General features: G+C 47.3%; 1 protein-coding gene across 1 annotated transcript in view; it reads left to right on the forward strand.

Annotated features, from left to right (window-relative positions):
- Positions 1-17,586, forward strand: part of PHYHIP (phytanoyl-CoA 2-hydroxylase interacting protein) — a 40,845-nt gene extending 23,259 nt beyond the window's left edge. Inside the window, exons 2-5 of the mRNA XM_053367045.1 lie at positions 5,546-5,729; positions 11,469-11,643; positions 15,173-15,290; positions 16,630-17,586. Of these exons, the coding sequence (XP_053223020.1) occupies positions 5,565-5,729; positions 11,469-11,643; positions 15,173-15,290; positions 16,630-17,164 (993 nt within the window). The 5' untranslated portion in view covers positions 5,546-5,564 and the 3' untranslated portion in view covers positions 17,165-17,586. The remainder of the gene's footprint in view (positions 1-5,545; positions 5,730-11,468; positions 11,644-15,172; positions 15,291-16,629) is intronic.
- Positions 17,587-18,931: the final 1,345 nt, after the last annotated feature.

Consider the following 18,931-nt stretch of genomic DNA (forward strand, 5'->3'; position numbering starts at 1 on the left):
TCCTTAGCAAACATGTGCGCTGTCATATGTATTCTGCCCTGGTCAAACTAGTTTGGCTAGGATTTGGGTAGTGATTCAAGCTGTACTGTATAATACTGGGATTAGCCCCTGAGTATGTCTAGTTGTTTGTGTGTGTTTTGGTATGCCTGTTATTGGAACCCACAGAATAGTATATATGATTCGTTTAATAGACTTTTCTCCACCCCATGCCCAGAGTAGATTTAAACCATGTTTACATTCTTTTTTATCAAGACAATGTGCATATTTACCACTCTGTGTGTGTGTGTGTGTGTGTGTGTAAAAAAAAGTAAAAGTGTGAAGTCTTTTTTTAAATTAAAGAGTGAAATTAACTAGGGCACAAACAGCTTGCATTTAGGTCTAATCAATTTAATCACCTCACTAATCTTTACAGAACTAGGGAAAGCATCTACAGTTTGGAACAAGGCAGGAATGGTCCAGACCCTTTCCTTCCTGTAAACATATCCCAGTTGGCTGGGTTTCCCAGCGTCTTGCTGCCAGTTACTGCCTGAGCACACTGACTAATTACTACTTTTTCCTCAGACTGAGCCCTAGCTTGTTCACCCAGAAGGTAGGAGCTTCATGAGACAGATGCATTTGCCAGGCCTGTTAGCTCATTTCTAAAAAGAGGTGCCAAGGCTCAAGCCAAACCCCCAGATGGGACAACGGAGGCCATGAGGCAGACCCTCCAAGTGTCCCTGTTTTCCAGGGACAGTCCTGGATTTACAGAAGCCGCCCTGGTTTCTGTTTGACCCCAGAATGTCCCACTTCCTTAGGACATCCCTGTTTTCATCAGAAAAATGTTGGAGGGTATGGAGTTATCCGACATCTGAAGGCAGCTCTGTATAGGGAAGTTGTTTTTTATGTTTAATGTTTTATTATATTTTTATATATGTTGAAAGCCGCCCAGAGTGGCTGGGACAACCCAGTCAGATGGGTGGGGTATAAATAGTAAAATAATAGTAACAACAACAATAGATTTAGGATGTCCCTATTTTCATTGGCAAAATGTTGGCGGGTATGCATAAGGTTGTATTTGTAAGCTTATTACCTGTAAAGTTGCATCCTATTGGTATGTCATCCAACAGCCACTGACTTGCCCCTCTCCCACCTGGGTTTGTAGGCCTTCTTACAGGAAGCTGACATTGTTGAGCCTTTTAGCTTCTCGTGTGTGTTGTGGAAATGGTGTTTTGTTGCTTTTGCTTTGTTAATAGCTTTGGTACTCTTGAGCTTCCATGATACAAGAGAGTGAACAGCAGGTTCCTCGTGTTCATAGCCATTATCTGAGTTCTCCTTTAATGGGTTTAACCTTTTAAAGCCTTGCCTCTAGACTAATGAGATTACTTTCTTTAAACAGGCAGGGTAGCCTGCTGACGGGACTCCTGTGCCCTTAGCAGCAGCATAACAGCCAGAAATCATCACGTGAAACTGGATCTGGCATGAAAATTTCAATGATGGCAAAACTATCACTTGTTGATTTATGATAGGGGTAACCAGTTTACCTGCCGGATGTTTAGAACTACAACTCCCATGGGCCCCAGCCAGTATGGTCAATGCTCAAGAATTATGGGAGTTGAAGTTCTAAACATCTGGAGGGCCCCTGATGGGCTACCCCTGATTCATGGCCACTATGAGGCTGTTAAGGGCACTGGAGCTCTGCAGTGGGAAAGTTGAGGTAACTCACAAGAGTCTCATTTATCCCCACAATACCTTGTGAGGCTTCCTACTATTACTCACATTTTAGAATAGAATCATTGTGGCTGAGTAAAAGAGATTTGCCCAAAGGCTATCCTGTGTGTTTATGTCTGAATTTGGCATAGACCTGATTTAATTCTCCCAGGGTCCACTATAAAAACGTCACAGTGACTCGTAAGCGTTTTTCTCTTAGCTGTCAAGTAGCGATTAACTCTTCATCTGTCTGTCTGTCAGAAGCCTCTTCTGTTGGATTGCCATGTTGCAACCGGAGATTCATGCTGTAGCTTTGAAATGACCAGTTAGGCAGCAGAGACAGCGCCCCCTCCTGTTCCTCCCCAGTTCTGCCATCTACCTCTATTCCTTCCTTGTGACTATCTCCAGGGGTATACCAAGCAGGGGAAAGAGAGGGGCAGGTGGAAGAAGCAATAACTTTGGCATCTCTTGGTCAGCTGGCAAGTTGTTAAAGTCACAACATGAATCTCCTAGTTCAGACAATATTGGCAACTTTGTGTTTTTTGTCTGCAAGCGTTTTGGCTAACATTCTTTATAGGCCTCCATTTCATTTGGCAAACACTGAAGGTGAGAGTACACACACGAGTTATGCTTGTACATGTCTGGAATCAACTTCCACCCTTGGCAAGCTATTAGAATAAATCATAAAACAATCCATTTGTAAGCACATAAGAGACAATTGGATAATAAGCAGCCAACATGGATTACTTAAGGACAAATCATGCCAAACCTGATTTCCTTATTTGAAAAGGCAACTGGTTTGGTGTGTAATTTAAGCAGAGAGGTTTTGTAAAGTATCTTAGACATTGACATAATAAAATTCGGGCATGCATAGCTCAGTTGGTTAGAGCATGGTGCTGATAATACCAGGGTTGCAGGTTCGATCCTCTGATGGGACAGCTGCATATTCCTGCATTGCAGGGGTTGGACTAGATGATCCTCAGGGTTCCCTCCAACTCTACAATTCTGTGATTCAATGATTGCTCCAGCCCTTATGCTTTTCTGTCCTAAGCATGTGTATTTAGAAATGGCCCACTCTGTAACTGGGCTTAGGACTGCAGCCTTGAGTTGGCTTTCTGGCTCGCAACCTGGAGAGCTCTTTTGCCGTAAACATCACCATAGTTATGAAGGAAGATGCAGTTGGTGCCTTCGGGATGTAGGAATATTTGTACCAAGTTAGACCATTGTTCCATCCAGCTCAGTAGTGCCTACACTGACTAGCAGTGGCCCCCCAGGGTTCCAGAGAGGAGATGCTGGGTATGCCATCTGGGACCTTTGGTATGAAAAACACATGTTGTGCCACTGGGCAACAGCAGCCCTTTCCTGCCTGGCTCAGGCTTCCCCAGTGCTACCACCCACCCTCTGCCTGCCTGCCTGCCTGCCGAGGGTCCTGCTTGTTCTAGTAAGCGGGAGCTTTGGGGCTTGGAGAAGGTGGACAGTTCTTCTCCCACATCGCAACATGACAGCCCTGATACTGTAAAGTCCTATCAGTTTCAATTGGGAGAGCGACAACTCTCCCAAGGCCAGTACTCTGCTCCCTCTCTTGCACAGTTGCTCTGGCTAAGACCAGAGACCTCTTTGGTCACACAATGTATTGCTCCCCCAAATGCTGCTGCCAGTGAAACTCCTGGGTGCATTAAAAGGCAGCACAGCATCTGAACAAACCCTAAAGAAAGGCTGTGCTGATATGTGTTGTCTTTGGCTTCCTTCTAGGGAAGTGACATAGTGCCCTCCTGATGTAGACTACAGCTCCCATCATCCCTGGCCATGGGCTGTGATGGGAGTAATAGTTCTAAACATCTGGAGGAGCATATGTGCCCCATCCCTGCTGTTTTCTAATGGCCACCAAGTTGTACAAGTGCCAATTCTTATGTAGCCAAAACAGCAGCAGGCACCCACCCACAGGAAAGAAGTTTCAGCAGCTTTTTCCTTAAAGCCACCGAAAAAATGCCAATCTAGGGAATCTTGCCATTGCATTGGGTTGCATCATGTGCTTTCTTTCTGCTGCCCCAGGTGGTAGGAAACTTCAGGGGCCAGTTTGAAGAGGGCCTCTCCTTCTCCTTCTAAGGAGAGAAAGAGTACCCGAGACTTGTGGCATTTTAGTCATCTTTGTTGCTTGAGTAGGAAAGGCAGGGGCAGCAGGCAAGCAAGCAGGCTGTGTAGTAACAGAAATATTTCAAGTACAAGGAGGCAGGGGGGCTCAGAAGCTACTAGCAGGAACCAGCCTCCTTGCTTACTGACCTTCTAGTCATCTGTAACCACCAAAGCAGCATCTTTACTTGTTTTGCCTGTGCATACAAGGGTCACAAATGCAGTGCACAAACTCACGTTGCACACCTCATTTTTGTGACAAGCATTACAGAATTATAGTTATACAGCCTGTTTTTCCACACTCACGGGTTTGGACAACACAGATGGATGCGTGCGTGACTGTGCATTAGCTGTGCACCAATTTTACACCAAGCACGTGTGATTTATGTGAATAATAGCAACACTTATTCTAAAAAAGAAAAGAAGCATAGCTGCAGCATTGTCCAAATTGTATCACTCTCCAGCTTGTTTGCACAGTGGTGTTAAGCCAAACTGCCTTATATGAAATGGAAAACAGATTTCATACTCTGCAAGACAGGATTACTTCACCCTCCACACCAAATTATATGGAGATGCCTATGTGGTGCTTCCTCTGTATGCCTCCTACATGCCTGCACATGCGTTTCCCTCCCTACCTGAGCTTCCCCTTTGTTCTGCCTCAAAACAAATATTACCCCCCTTCCTTCTGAGCCTGTTGGCCGTGAGCCCCTTCCCTCCCTAGCACCATCTGCTCTGAATCTGTCCCTTCCGATGCTTGCCATGTACTCTCTGAGCACTGACATCTGCAAGGAGCCGTCTGCTCTGTCAAGGCTTTGTGTGGGATGACACCCGCTCTTCAAATGGCTCCATGGTTGCAGAAAGAATTAATTAGACACATGAGGGAGAGTGGGGTAGTTGGGGTAGAACCAGTAACTATAGGGTCCCTGTCTGGAGGTAAGGATTGTTTGGGGAAGGGCTCATAGCTCTGTGGTTGATACAGGTGGAAAAGAAAGTCAATTAAGTTCACATTTAAAGGTGGATCTGCCTAATTCACACTTTTTGAACCACTATGTGTACTAAAGCACCACCGTTCTTTAAGATTTGTGCTGCTCTGAATTGTGCAGTACATTTCTTCCACCAAGAAATGTGTACAAAAGAGTACATTCTAAGGTGGTGTGCGTTAAAATGCATATATAGGAGAAAATAACATACAAAATGCTTTATATTAAGGGAAATATAAATATCACAAATAAATCTCAGACAGCATTTCATACAAAAAACTGTGTATATTGGGATAAATTTAAACCCAAGTCCTGATGAATTTAAAAGATTCTATAAAAGAAAATTGCAAACTGTCAAGGAGAACAGAATTTAAGATTGGGAAAATGAGGAACAGAGACAAAAACTGAAGTGGACTGATTTGCCATCCCTAGTGGGAAAGGTTTGCTTTGCATGCAAAAGGTTGCAGTTACAGCTAGAGGGTTCCAGGTTGAATAATGTCTTTCTGCGTCAGAAGGGGACTCTGACAGCCCAAGGCAGCTTATGAGGCCTTCTCCATCTTCAGAACATTTGGTAAGGAGGGTGACTGCACCAGTGGCAAGCAGCCTCAAGACACCTCGTCCTTGTGCCAGTGTGAACGCCTTCCCAGGGTACCAGGGTATTCTGGCCACACCCAGCTGGACCTTGGTTGCTGCAAATCTCCCCCCTTGAGCACCCATCTTTCACTGTCTTTTGTCTGTTCCAACCATAGGAGCCGAACTGGCCGGATCATGGAGTTGCTGTCCACCCCACACAGCATTGAGATCAACAACATCACCTGTGACTCATTCCGGATCTCCTGGGCCATGGATGTTGGAGACTTAAACAGAGTCACTCACTACTTCATCGACCTGAACAAAAAAGAGAACAAGAACTCCAACAAATTCAAGCACCGGGTGAGCTGTTACAATGGGCTGCCTTGGTGTTCAGCAGGGGTGAAACAGAAGAACCTGTGGACTTCAGATGTTGTTGGACTACAACTTCCATCATCTCTGGCCATTGGCCATGCTATCTGGGGTTGATGGGAGTGGAAGTCCAGCAGCATCTGAGGAAGGCCACAGGTTCCTCATCCCTAGCATACAGGGTGGGGCAAGACATGCTCTCCAATACATCTCTACTAGCAATCCCTTCAGCCAATAAAAAGCATTCCCCCTTTGCTTCAGTTGCACGCAGACTTAGATCCTTGTTGGCAGCTGTTGATTACCAACCACTAGGGGTGAGCAATGAGATGCCCTCCTGATGGGCTAGATTGTATGTTCTGTGGTTGCACAGCCCACAGTCGGTTCTAATGGGAGCAGTGGTCCAAGACATACAAGGCAAGGGCACTAGGCAGCCTACCGCCAGTGCTCCATGCTGTGGCTGCCTCTATATTTATGAACCTACCAATGCTTCTGATAATAACCAGATCGCTCACTTGGAAGGCTTTGGGCATTGCTCTGCGGAAAGCAAACTAGTTCAGTGGTAATTTTTTTTCTCCAGGGAAGCCTGGGAACAAAGGCTTTCTCTTACTATAAAACAGAGATGGGCGAGTAGCTTTAAAAGCTGTTTGAGGTGTAGGGGTGTGTGTGTGACACCCTCACAATGAGAACACTTAAAAAGTATGTTTCTGAACAGAGGCTGCAGAGTCGTGAAATGAATTACTCACATCTTTCTCCCTCTGAAATGGAGTCACTAATTTGGATGCTGTTTAACAGGTTGGTTGGTTGGTTGCTATGACAATGCTACTTAATGTTTAACATTAATTTACACACACACACACACACACACACACACACACACACACACACTACCCTTTCTGTGAGAAGGTTTTCTCCCCTCCCTTTTGCTGCCGTCTCCTGACTCTTCCACATTTGCTGTTGCCACAGAAACAGCCTTGCTCCGCAGAGGACCCCCGGTGGCCTGCTGGCTGGTGTGACCATGTTCTCCCTTACTAACAAATATTTTTAAAGCACTTGCTCTGTTCATTGGGCTATTCCAACTACATTGAAAGAGGATGGGTTTTTTAAAACCCTTTGTCAGTTTCTGCCTAGGCCTAGGGTTTGTTATGGGCATGGGTAGGCAAACTAAGGCCCGGGGGCTGGATCCGGCCCAATCTCCTTCTCAGTCCGGCCTGCGGATGGTCCTGGAATCAGTGTGTTTTTACATGAGTAGAATGTGTCCTTTTATTTAAAATGCATCTCTGGGTTATTTGTGGGGCATAGGAATTTGTTCATTCTCCTCCCCCCAATATAGTCCGGCCCCCCACAAGGTCTGAGGGACAGTGGACCGGTCTCCTGCTGAAAAAGTTTGCTGACCCCTGGTTATGGGTGCTGAGAGTTGTTAGGAGACCCCCCCATTCCTCCCACAGAGATACAATTCCCAGAGTTCCCTGGGAAGCGGGATTGATTGATAAAGCACCTTGGGAACTGTAGCTCTTGGAGGGAAATGGAGATGTTCTAACAGCTCTCAGAACCTTTAACAAACTACAGTTCCCAGGATTCTTTGGGGGGAAGCCATGAATGTTTAAAATGGCATGATAGTGCCTTAAATGTTCTAGCGTGGATGCTGGTAAAAGGCCATGCCATTTCAGGTCAAAGGTGGAGACTCACATGACCAAATGTTCATTCATATAAAAAGTGCTCTGTACATATACAAGGAGCCTGTCTAAGAGGAGGCTAGGAAAGAACTTTCCACTTGGCTAGGGGTCCTCAAGGATTTTGTTCAGTCTGCATTTCCCCAAGCTGCTATCCAGATCAGAATGCGGTTATCCTTTGGGTTTTGCATGACAATGTGTAGAAAAACATGCAGTTTAGATTAAAATGAAAGCATACGAAAAGGCAAGGTATTTGAAAAGATATGTACAAAATTATGCAAACAGGAGCAGATTTGCCTAACTCTTACGGTTTTATTTATTTATTTGACAGGATTTACATACTGCTTAATCAACTAAACCTCTAAGCAGTTTGCATAAAATATAAAATAATATATTAAAATTACTCATAAAATCAGATGCTAAAAACAAGTTAACCTTTCCTCCCCCCAATATAAATAAAATCAGAAGTTTTAAAAATAAACATGAAAAAGGCATATTAAAATGCTTGTCAAATTTATGTCTGGGTAGGCATTCTTAAACAAATAAGTTTTTAACAGGTGCTAAAAACAGGACAGTAAAAGCACTTTTCTAATGATGTTTTGTTAACCACTTAGAAGACACCTGGGCATTAAGTAGTAGTGGTGGTGGTAGTAGTAGTAGTAGAAATCATCATCATCATCATCACTATGTGGTTGCTTCTTCATCATCATCACCATCAATGGGCAGGGAGTTCCATGTGGAAATGGCTTATGAAAGAAAACATGCACAGCTGACAGAGGTGGGAAATAGACTGACTTGCCCAGTCGTATCCCTGATATGCTATATACAGGAATGTATTTTATTTGGCATGGAGACATATATACAGGAATGTATTTTATTTGGCATGGAGACATAGGGGGCTTATGTGAGCCCCCCATAATCCGAAGTGGTACAAGCTGGATGCAGGTTTAGCAACTCAGCAAGATCCGGGTCCTGGGATGAGGGTGGAGAGGCAATAGTCGGACCTCACTACAGTGTTACATTTTGAAACCTGAGTATACAGCAACCATATTAGTCATTTTAAAACTTAAACAAACTGAGGCGAGTACACAGGGAATGCAGTGCTAGTAAAATGCTGCTGTATTTCACAGAAACATACTGCCCTGTTCATCAATAATTACTGATAGCAATAAATATTGCAGTGTTCCACAGTAACCAAGTACTATTTTAATGAATGTTATAGTTCTCCACGCTTAATTTATACTGTGCCTTTTCTTCTGCGAGCACTGTAAGCAAAAAGCCTCTCAACATCCATCATCCATCTTTTTATGGCACCTAGGGCGGCCATTCTTCAGTGTTTCAAACAAGACTTTGATGCACATTGATGTAGAGGCTGGAATGTTGTGCTCAAAAGATTTTTGAAACCTTTAGAGAAAATGTACTTTTACACCACATAGTAAACACATAAGGAGGGTTGCTGCATATTGTCAGTTAACAAGTTAGATTAATTTATTAAAAACTTTTTGATTGATTAAAAATTTGCCCCCATTAATCAGACAGCAGATATTTAAAAAAACTTGTTAATTCTCACACAAAGGCAAGATCACTCACCCCCCAACCTGGCTGTTAGGTGTTCAATGGCTGGCAGCTGCCATCAGGCATCAAAAGCTGTTGAGTGCCCATCAAAGTAATGTCTTCAGCTGAACAAAAGACTAGAGCCATAGCTCTTAAACTGTGGGGCAGCTGTGACATTTTGGGACAAATAGGACCCTAAAGCAGGTGGAAACTTCTCTGCATTCCAGCCAAGATGCAGGTAGTGTTTTGAATGGCTCTGGCCGGGGACTTCACAGATCCATGTGGGATTTGTGGGAGCTTGCTGCACCCTCATTGCCCCATCACCTCGCATATGATTTTAGAAGAACGGCGCTTAGGAAGAGCTGCCAGATTCTTCTTACAATGTTTCTCAGCCCGTTGTTTTAGGAAAGCATCATCGATAACCTTTTCTGTTCACCTTCTAGTGCTAGAGTGGGACTTTTATTATCTAGACTCCCTTGCACCCTTGGCAAGGAGCTGTATCAAACAGTAATGGGCAGCAGCCAATAAACCCACAAAATACCACCAAAGCAGGTGTGGGGAACCACTGGCCCTCCAGATGTTACTGAACTACAACTCCCATCATCCCTTACCATTGTCCGTAGTTGCTGTGCCTGATGGGAGCTGTAGTTCAACATTATCTGGCGACCTTAGACAAATGGGGAGAAGAATAAGGTAGAGCCCTGCTGGCTATAGAGAGACCCCATCTTCTGAGCATGGCCTCTGAGCATAGGTTCTGCTGAACATAGGAAACTGTTAGACCTGGCCATTACTCTGATTGGCAGCATCTCTCTTGGGTTTCTGGCACAGAGTTCTTCCACACTCCCTGCTTTTTGGTCCTTTTAGCTGGAGATGCTTCAGGGATTGAACCTGGGTCAGTCATGCAAGGTATGTGCTCTCTCATGATCACACTTCACCAAAGATCTTAACACACAGGCACTTTTATAGGGCAGCAAGCAGCCCCTTCGCTTTCCTGCTCCAGGGTTTGGAAAGAAACTGGTAGCATTGGCCAATTATTACCAGTTCTACCTCTCCCAGTTAATAACCTGGCTGTCATCAGGGCCATAGCTAGGGGGTGGTGAGGTGGGCCCCCGCCAGGGGCGCAGGCGAGGGGGGGCGCACACAAAATCGGCTTAGAAATATGTCCATAAATATGTCTATAAATAAAAATATTGATTATTGCCTCATAAGAAAAGGTTTTTAATAGAGGGTGAATTGAATGGGGGGGCGGGGTTGGAGGAGAGGCGAAAAGAAGAGCTAATTTGTCCATGGCTGGGGGACACAACTGGACAGTTTTTCCAGGGGTGCAAGATCACCTAGCTACAGCTCTGGCTGTCATTCACTGCACCATTTCAAGTTTGCAAACAATCTGTACAGACAAGCCTCCCCATCTAATGCAATGCATAGAGAAATGCATCAGGATTAAAGGTTCCTGAATTAGAAGATCTTTAATGGTGGAGAAGAGGGCCTTCTCCGGGGTGAATTTTTAAAAATCTGCTCTTGCCTGTTAATAGACTATTATTATTTTTTAAAATTATGCCAAGGATTCCAAATGATGAATTAATCTGATTGTTCCTAACATAACATGCAACTGAGTGGCATCTTGTACCTTGCTCCAGTAATGAATAACAGGCTCAACTTCCTGCACAAATGAGTCATGTTGTTGTTTTCCCTCTGCCTTAGTCTTATAATATAAATTTAAATTATATATTTGTCTTCCACATCCTGAGATCTCAGAATAAAGGGCACTCTGTACGTATTTTAAATTAAAAAAAAGGGGAGGAAAAGTTCTGCTGAAAGGCAGGTTGCCCCCCCCCCCAATGCCTTCACCTGCACAGCTTTGCGGGAGTGCCAGCTGTCAGTTGCAGAGCACCCTCTCGGCTTGCATGAGATAATGGGGAGGCCCAACAGTGCTAGCCAGTGTCCTGCATGGACTGAGGTAGCACCCTAAAAACATGGTTGTCAAATCCTCTGCTTTGCCCAGGTGCTTTGCTGCAGCCACACAGAACTTTCATGGCAGACAAGCAGATATGGGAAGGTAGAAAAATTGGGAAGTAGACTATTTGGAGAGTGCACTAGTCTATAAAGCCAGGAGTGGGTTGGTGCAGGATGCACAAGGGTTATCTTATTTTGTGGACCAGCCTTTGTCAACTTTTGGCCATCTAGATGCTTTGGGCTGCAACTCCCATCAGCCCCAGTCAGTTCAGTTGGAGTTGGGATGACTGATGGGAGTTGTAGTCCAAGGCATCTGGAGGGCAAAGGTTGGCAAAGGCTGCCATAGATCAAAGGATGGAGCACAGCCTTTTATCAGGCCGGGAGAATGTAACATCCCATCTGTGGCCAATCCAGAATTAAAGCAAGAAACCTTGGCCTCTCCCTTCTCCTGATGGTGCCTAGGGTGGTGGCGCCTGGGCCCAGCCATTTCACAGGAAACTCCAGGCCCCAAATCTAGTTTGATTCCTGACGCGGCTTGATTCTTTTCTTTGGGCAGGATGTCCCTACCAAGCTAGTGGCCAAGGCAGTTGCTCTGCCCATGACTGTGCGGGGTCATTGGTTTCTGAGTCCCCGGACGGAGTACAGCGTGGCCGTGCAGACGGCCGTGAAGCAGAGTGACGGAGAGTACCTTGTGTCTGGATGGAGCGAGACCATTGAATTCTGCACAGGAGGTGAGTGTTCAGCAGAAGCCTTGAGCCTTGGCAGTCCTACTCTTGAGAGGGCCACACACCCAGAGATGCACTTAGTATGTACTAGAACCATAATAGCCAACACGTCACACTCCAGGTGTTTTAGAAGACAACTCCCATCAGCCTCAGCTAACATAAGTAAATGGTCAGGGTTGGTGGAAATTGTGGTTGTAAACATCTGGAGCAGGGGTGGGTAACCTCTTCTGGCCAGAGGGCTAGATCTTTATCTCCTCCACCCTGGGCAGAGCCACCCACCTGTCAATCGCCTGACAACATCATGACATCCGCTGATCCACGTTCCAATTGTTGGGACTTCAAAGTGAACCAACAGCCCTTAGTAAACATATTTGTGTGTTTAAGAGACCCCCTCCACTATTTTTCCTTCAAAGATTTGAAGGAGCTCAGAGATTGGGAGCATGCTTCCATTTGCCTTCCAGCTGATGGGCAGGTGGGAAGACACCTTCAAATGCCCTCTCCACCTTCTCCTTCAAAGTTCCATGGAGCATGCTGCTCCCGCCATCACCTGGGGTGCGGGGGGGGTGTGTGTGTGGCTTTCTGTAAATGGCCTTGTGGGCCAAACAGAGAGGCCTAGGGGCCAGCTTTGGTCTGCAGCCTGGAGGTTCCTCACCCCGATCTGGAGGTTACCATGTTGCTAGAAAGTGTGCTCTTTTTGTTGCAGCCTCTGACTCAGTTACCAACTAGACAAGTGTTTAGGTGCCTGTTGAAGGCCCCTTTGCTTTAAGAAGGCTTTTCCGGAAGTTTGAACCAGGAATGTTAAGGACTATTGATTGCAAAACTGCAGAAACACTGTCATTCATTTCAATGAAAATTAAATCATTGAATTTGTATCCTTCCATATTTTATGTTATTTTGTCTTACTAAACACTACTTAAGTAGCTTGGCTTGCAAAGCAGCTTATAAATCAGCAGATAAATAAAATACATGCTAGAATCAGAGAATAATAGAACTGCAGAATCAGAGAATTGTAAAGTTGGAAGGAACCGCCAGGCTCATCTAGTCCAGCCTCCTGCAAGGCAGGAGTCACAGCTAAAGAATCCCTAAGAGATGGCCATCCTGCCTCTGTTTAGAAGCCTCCCAGAAGGAGGCCTGGCAACGTGGCTGCCTTGTGCAGCGGATCTTTTGCGCTAGAGGTACTAGGGCAGGGCAGGGGGCCTCACTCACGGAGACAGCAGCCCCCAGAGCTGCTCTCTTCTGGAAAACCTGCTGACCTCGATGGCAACGTCTTGGAGTCACGGCCACAGGGAGGCCTCTTTCATACACCTCAGACACCTTGACATTTTTGTTCTTATTTTTAAAAGGGAAGCTTCTGACTTTTATGGGTGAAAAAGATACAAGAGGGATGCAGCACTTGTGGCTCTCCATATGCTGCCTGGCCACCCTGGCTGGTGGGAGTTGGGGTCCCAGGGCATCTGGAGGGCCACAGCTTCCCCACAACCAGACAGGAGGAAAAGCTGGCAAGCAGGATTTTACCCAACTGTTCACTAAGGGCTCATCCACACTTCCACTTTTCCCGTGCCTAGAAAGCAGAAGTCTGAATGAGCCCCAAGAGATAAATTTATTCCACTTCCTAGTAAGTTCAAAGGAACTGAGATAGCTGACAAGGCCCTAGGCACTCATTTTTAAGGGAAGCTTTTTTTCCTTCAATGAAAGCTTGTGCCGCACAAAGCAAATTGCAGACGTGGGGGCCCTGATCTATTTCAGGACTGCTGCAGTGAGAGCCCCCCCCCTTGCCTTGCACCTGGGTCCCAATCCAAATCACTCTCACCCACCAACCACCCCAGTGTCTGCAATTTAATAATAATAATAATAATAATAATAAATTTTATTTATACCCCGCCCTCCCCAGCCGAAGCTGGGCTCAGGGCGGCTAACAACAATCAAAATAATCCAACATTCTAAAAACCTTTCATTATAAAAATTAATTAAAATCAAATTGATGGCAACCATTAAGCAAAATTCTGTGCAGATTGCCAGAGGAGGGGGTCAGGCTGCGCCCTGACCAAAGGCCTGGTGGAACAGCTCTGTCTTACAGGCCCTGTGGAAAGATGTCAGGTCCTGCAGGGCCCTAGTCTCTTGTGACAGAGCGTTCCACCAGATTGGAGCCGCGGCCGAGAAAGCCCTGGCTCTAGTTGAGGCCAGCCTAACCTCTCTGTGGCCTGGGATCTTCAAGATGTTTTTATTTGCAGACCGTAAGTTCTTCTGTGGGACATACCAGGAGAGGCGGTCCCGTAGGATAAAATTTGCTTTTTAAAAGTGTAATGGTAAATTTTTGAAATTCAGAAGCTTACCATGACTGTCCCTGTAATTAGACTGGAGATAAAATAACACATCTCACTATTGTTTGTGGCTTGGCTGTGCATAGTTATCTGGGTGTAAATGCCATTGAACTCAGGGATGCTGGCTGCATAGGTTCAATTTGTAAATGAGCTTTAAGGAAAGCTATTCAGCCAGCTGAAATGCAGGCTTTAGCTTTTAAATAGAAGGACAGACATTTCTGCCAAGAGGTAGGAACCCCGTCAAGGAAAAGGAAAGAAGTATCCAGCCTCTTCTTGATTATTTTCCTTATTCTCTGACTTCTTTCTGCCAACTAACAATAGTAAAACTCAATATCACTTCTTCCCTATGGAGGGTTTGTTAATTACTGTGGTGCTCCAGAAGAGAATGTCATCACTCCTGCTCTGAAAAAAAAGTGCCTGTTCTGCACTCTTCCACATTTCTGCTCCACAACACCACGGCCTACAAGCTGGTGCCTTGTCTGAAAGCACTTAAGCAGTCTCAAAAGACCTACTTGCATGGATGGGAAAGGGAATGTGGGCCATTACAGTGGTACCTCTGGTTACGTAATTAATTGGTTCCGGAGTTCTGTTCTTAACCTGAAACTGTTCCTAACCTGAAGCACCACTTTAGCTAATAGGGCCTCTTGCTGCCGCCGTGCCACTGCTGCGCGATTTCTATTCTTATCCTGAAGCAAAGTTCTTAACCCGAGGTAATATTTCTGGGTTAACGGAGTCTGTAACCTGAAGCGTATGTAAGCCGAGGTACCACTGTACTGTATGTTTTGAAGTTTAAGGAATAAGGGAGATTTTATAACACACACACACACACACACACACACACACACACACACACACTTGTTTGGGCTAGCTAAAAGGCGGGGCCTTGTTTGATGGGAGCTGGAACAGGCTGAGTGGTGCTGAAAGGTAGTAAATCCAGATTTCGTGATGAAGCAAGAGTCTCTGAGTGGGAGGCAAAAGGCATGCCATTGCAAGACGCCCAGAGCAGGTGAGGTGGGTGGGGGTGACAAGCAAGAGAACTGGCTGGAGGCAAAAGATCCAGGTGTGGGAAGAAGAAGAAGAAGAAGAAGAAGAAGAAGAAGAAGAAGAAGGGGATAGGGATATATTGGGGTGGGGGCTGAAGAGAGGTGGAGATTGGTCATGTGGCAATTGATCGAGAATTTGATGAAACCCTGTTCCCTTGGTGTCCCCTGCAGACTATGCGAAGGAGCATTTGGCGCAGCTGCAGGAGAAAGCGGAACTCATTGCAGGAAGGATGCTCAGGTTCTCCGTCTTCTATCGGAACCACACCAAGGAATATTTCCAGCATGTCAGGTAAGGGCTTTCAAGCCATGTGCGAATGGGGACCAGAGTGGCAGGAAATGGATGCTGGTACCCCATCCCTTCCTCCACGCCAAGTTGCCATATCCCGTTGTCACGGTTATCATTTGCCCATATCCCTCTTCTCCCTCTGACAATTGCACTGGACAGAGGTGTGATATGACATCCGATATGACGTCAGAGAGTTGGATTTGGACCCGGGGCCTCCAGTTGCTGACCCCAACGTTTATTCTAGAGTCTCCCTTCTAGTCTGATGTTAGGGATCCTAGAAAGTGGGTGGTGGGGGGGACCCTCTCAAAGAACTGCCCAGTCATAAGCTGCAATGCTTCACCTTCCCACGTTGTCTTGTCTTAAAGGTGAAATCCATTTCAGACTCTCCACCAGAGCTGAGAATACAGGTCAGGCCTCTGGATTCCTGCTACTCCCCCATTTTGATCAAGGTTTCCAGTCATTACCGTTTTATCCCATCCTTCCTCCAAGGAACTCAAAGTCTCCTTAATTTTCTCTTCACAACAATCCTGTAAAGTAGGTTAGTCTATGTGAGCTTCAAGGCTGCATAGGAAACTGAACCCTGACCTCCCTGGATCTAGGCCAACACGGTGACCATTATATAATACACTTAAAAAAATGAAAAGAAATACATTTTCTTTCTTCCCTTCCTCCAAATAGCTCAGAGCGTGATGCATAAATCTCCCTTCCTCACCCACTTTTATCCTCCCTGCAGCCCAGTGAGGTAGGTCAGGCTGAGAGATCACAAAGGATCCAGGGTCACCCAGTGAGCTTCACAACTGAGTAGGCGTTTGAATCCAGGACTCCCAAGGCCTAGTCTAAAACTTTTGAACCACTGCTTCACACTGCCTCTCACTCCTGTTCCCTGAGCTAGGTTGAAGTACTAAGGGTGGGGGTCAGAGGTTGCTTCACCTGCTCCAGAGTGTGGTACAGTGGTTAGAGAGCTAGACTAGGACCTGGGAGAGCAGGGTTCGAATTCCCACTCAGCCACGAGGCTCACTGGGTGACCTTGGGCCAGTCACCAACCCTTAGCCATACCTACTCCACAGGGTTGTTGTGGGGATGAAATGGGGGGGGGGAACCATGTCCACCACCATGAGCTCCTTGGAAGATAAATGTTGCATATAAATGAAATAAATAAATAAATAGCTATTCATGTAACAATAAAATAAGAAAGCCCTGATGATCCCCTCCCACCTTCCTGAGGTCACTTCCTATAATTCAGGGCGGGGGCATAGTCAGAAGGGCTCTTTACATTTAAGGCCCGTCCTGACCGCAGCTTCCCCCCCTTGTGGCTGACTGTCTGCCTCTCCCTCCTGGCCAGAATTCACAGTGGGAATGTCATGAAGCCCTACCTGAAGGACAACAGCGGCAGCCACGGCTCTCCCACCAGCGGGATGTTGCATGGCATCTTCTTCAGCTGCAACACCGAGTTCAACACAGGGCAGCCCCCGCAGGACTCCCCCTACGGCCGCTACCGCCTCCAGATCCCTGCCCAGCGCCTCTTTGGCCCCAACACCAACCTCTACTTTGCGGACTTCTACTGCATGTACACCGCCTACCACTATGTCATCCTGGTGCTGGCGCCCAAGGGGTCCCCCGGAGACAACTTCTGCCAGGAGCGCTTGCCCCAGCTGGACATTACGGGCAACAAGTTCCTGACCTGCTGTGTGGAGGAGGGCGAGCTGGTCTACCGCCATGCCCAGGACATCATCCTGGAGATCATCTACACCGAGCCTGTTGACCTCAGCCTAGGGGTGCTGGGGGAGATCAGCGGCCATCAGCTCATGAGCCTTTCGACGGCCGACGCCAAGAAGGATCCCAGCTGCAAGACGTGCAACATCAGTGTTGGGCGCTAGAGACTGGAGGGGGTGGGGTGGATTAGGGAGGGGAAGGGAGGGGATACGAGAGATCTCTGTGGACCAAAGGCCCCTGGCAGTGACGTGGCCGGCTGTGAGCTGCCGCCTCCCCATTGCTAGAGAAGTGGGCCCCTCACTGCATCCATCTCTCTAGCCCTTGCATGCTTCCATAGAGCCACTGTAAATAAGATCCTGAGCTAGAGAGAGGTGGGTGGAGTCAGCTCTGCAGGGCCCTACTCTTCCAGCAAGATAACCAGTGGGTCCACTTGTGAAAGGTCAGCCTAGATTTCTTGGGTTCTCTCTATAGGGAGAAAGACCGCTTGCCTTCTGTGCCCCTCACCCTGTTCAAACTCAATGTGGGCATTTCACTGCAGATGCAGCAAACACTCTGGCCAGTGTGATAAAGGATCTGCCTTCTGAAACAGGTCCCAAGTGGGAGCCATCTTGACTTCTTTACCACCCTATTTCTGCTGGCCGTTCCGCTCCCGAAGGCTCACCCAAGGGGCCTTTCCTGCCACGTCTCCCTCCCTCGTCCACAGCAGAGCCTGTGGCACTCCAGCCGTTGGTGTCCTGCGTCTCCCATTCTCCCTGCCCTTGGTCATGCTGGCAGGGAGTGGGGAGAGCTGCAGTCCAGCAGCGGCAGGAGGCTCACCCCTCATCTGCAGCCTTCTGTGCGTATGGAAGACTGGAGGGGGAGAACCCCCCTCCTTCTGGGGGGAAGCTCACATATTCAGCTGGCACAACGCCCCCCCAATCAGGTTTTGTGATGTGCAGAACTAGTCTGTGGTTTGCATGGACAAAGGGCTGCAGGAGGGAAGCCTATGGATGATGTGTCATATCTCTGGGGCTCCCAGCAGGGAAAAGAGAATCACAGGTAGATTCCTTCACTTCCTCTGGGTGCGACATCTTATTGCTTCACATCATTTATGTGTTTTGATGAAATAAAAGAAGCAGTTGGAGGAGGGGAAAGAGGGCAGAGAGAGAGAGGAGGCATGCTCCAGCAGGCCTATTGGCGCAGCCTCAAAGAGGACTGGAATGCTGGTGGCTGGTAGCGGCACAGAGGCTCCCAGCCTGTCTCCCTCGTCTGTCACGCAGCCCAGCCTTGCCTGGTCTCCCTGCTTATCTGGGCTGGCAGAGGAATCCAGTTTGCCCACGTTGGGCCAGGCTGTGTGTCCTCACGTGACTGTCTTTTGAGACTATGGCAGCATGGGGAGCGGGGGAGCGGCCCCTCGCCTTGGGGCCAGATGACATGCAGCCCCACCAAAGTATGACTTAAGCCAAAAGCAGCCTGGTGGCCATGGCATAATAGGGGGACAGGGCTGCTCCACCCTTTCCCTTCCATCTGACTCTCTTCTTTTCTCCCCCTGGCTGGAGTGGGGAGGGATATGCAAGGGCCACCCCCACCCCGTTCCCTTGCTTCCAGGTGCAGCTCTCTTGAGGCTGCTTTTGGCAGCTGACAGTCCTGCAGCAGGTAATTGGCCACGTCTGAAGCTGCTAAGCGCTGGACCGCGCTCTCTGCCTACAGCCAATCTGGGGCAGCAACTGCTCTACTTGCAGCAGGAAAGAAGAGTCAGAGGAATGTGGGGGTAAAAGCAAAAATCTCAGGCTTGGCCTGACAGGTGTTAGCACTTCCTTTGCAGCCACTCCCCAGCTCTGTCTCAACCTGCCCCTGACTTCACTCAGCCACCAAGAACCTGCTCTGCTGAGACAGGCTAGACCTAATCAACCCCCGCCCCCCCGGCTCAGGTCTGTGCTTCAGGCTCAGGC

The sequence above is a fragment of the Podarcis raffonei genome, chromosome 15 (assembly GCF_027172205.1).
Source record: "Podarcis raffonei isolate rPodRaf1 chromosome 15, rPodRaf1.pri, whole genome shotgun sequence".
Classification (NCBI taxonomy): Eukaryota; Metazoa; Chordata; class Lepidosauria; order Squamata; family Lacertidae; genus Podarcis; species Podarcis raffonei.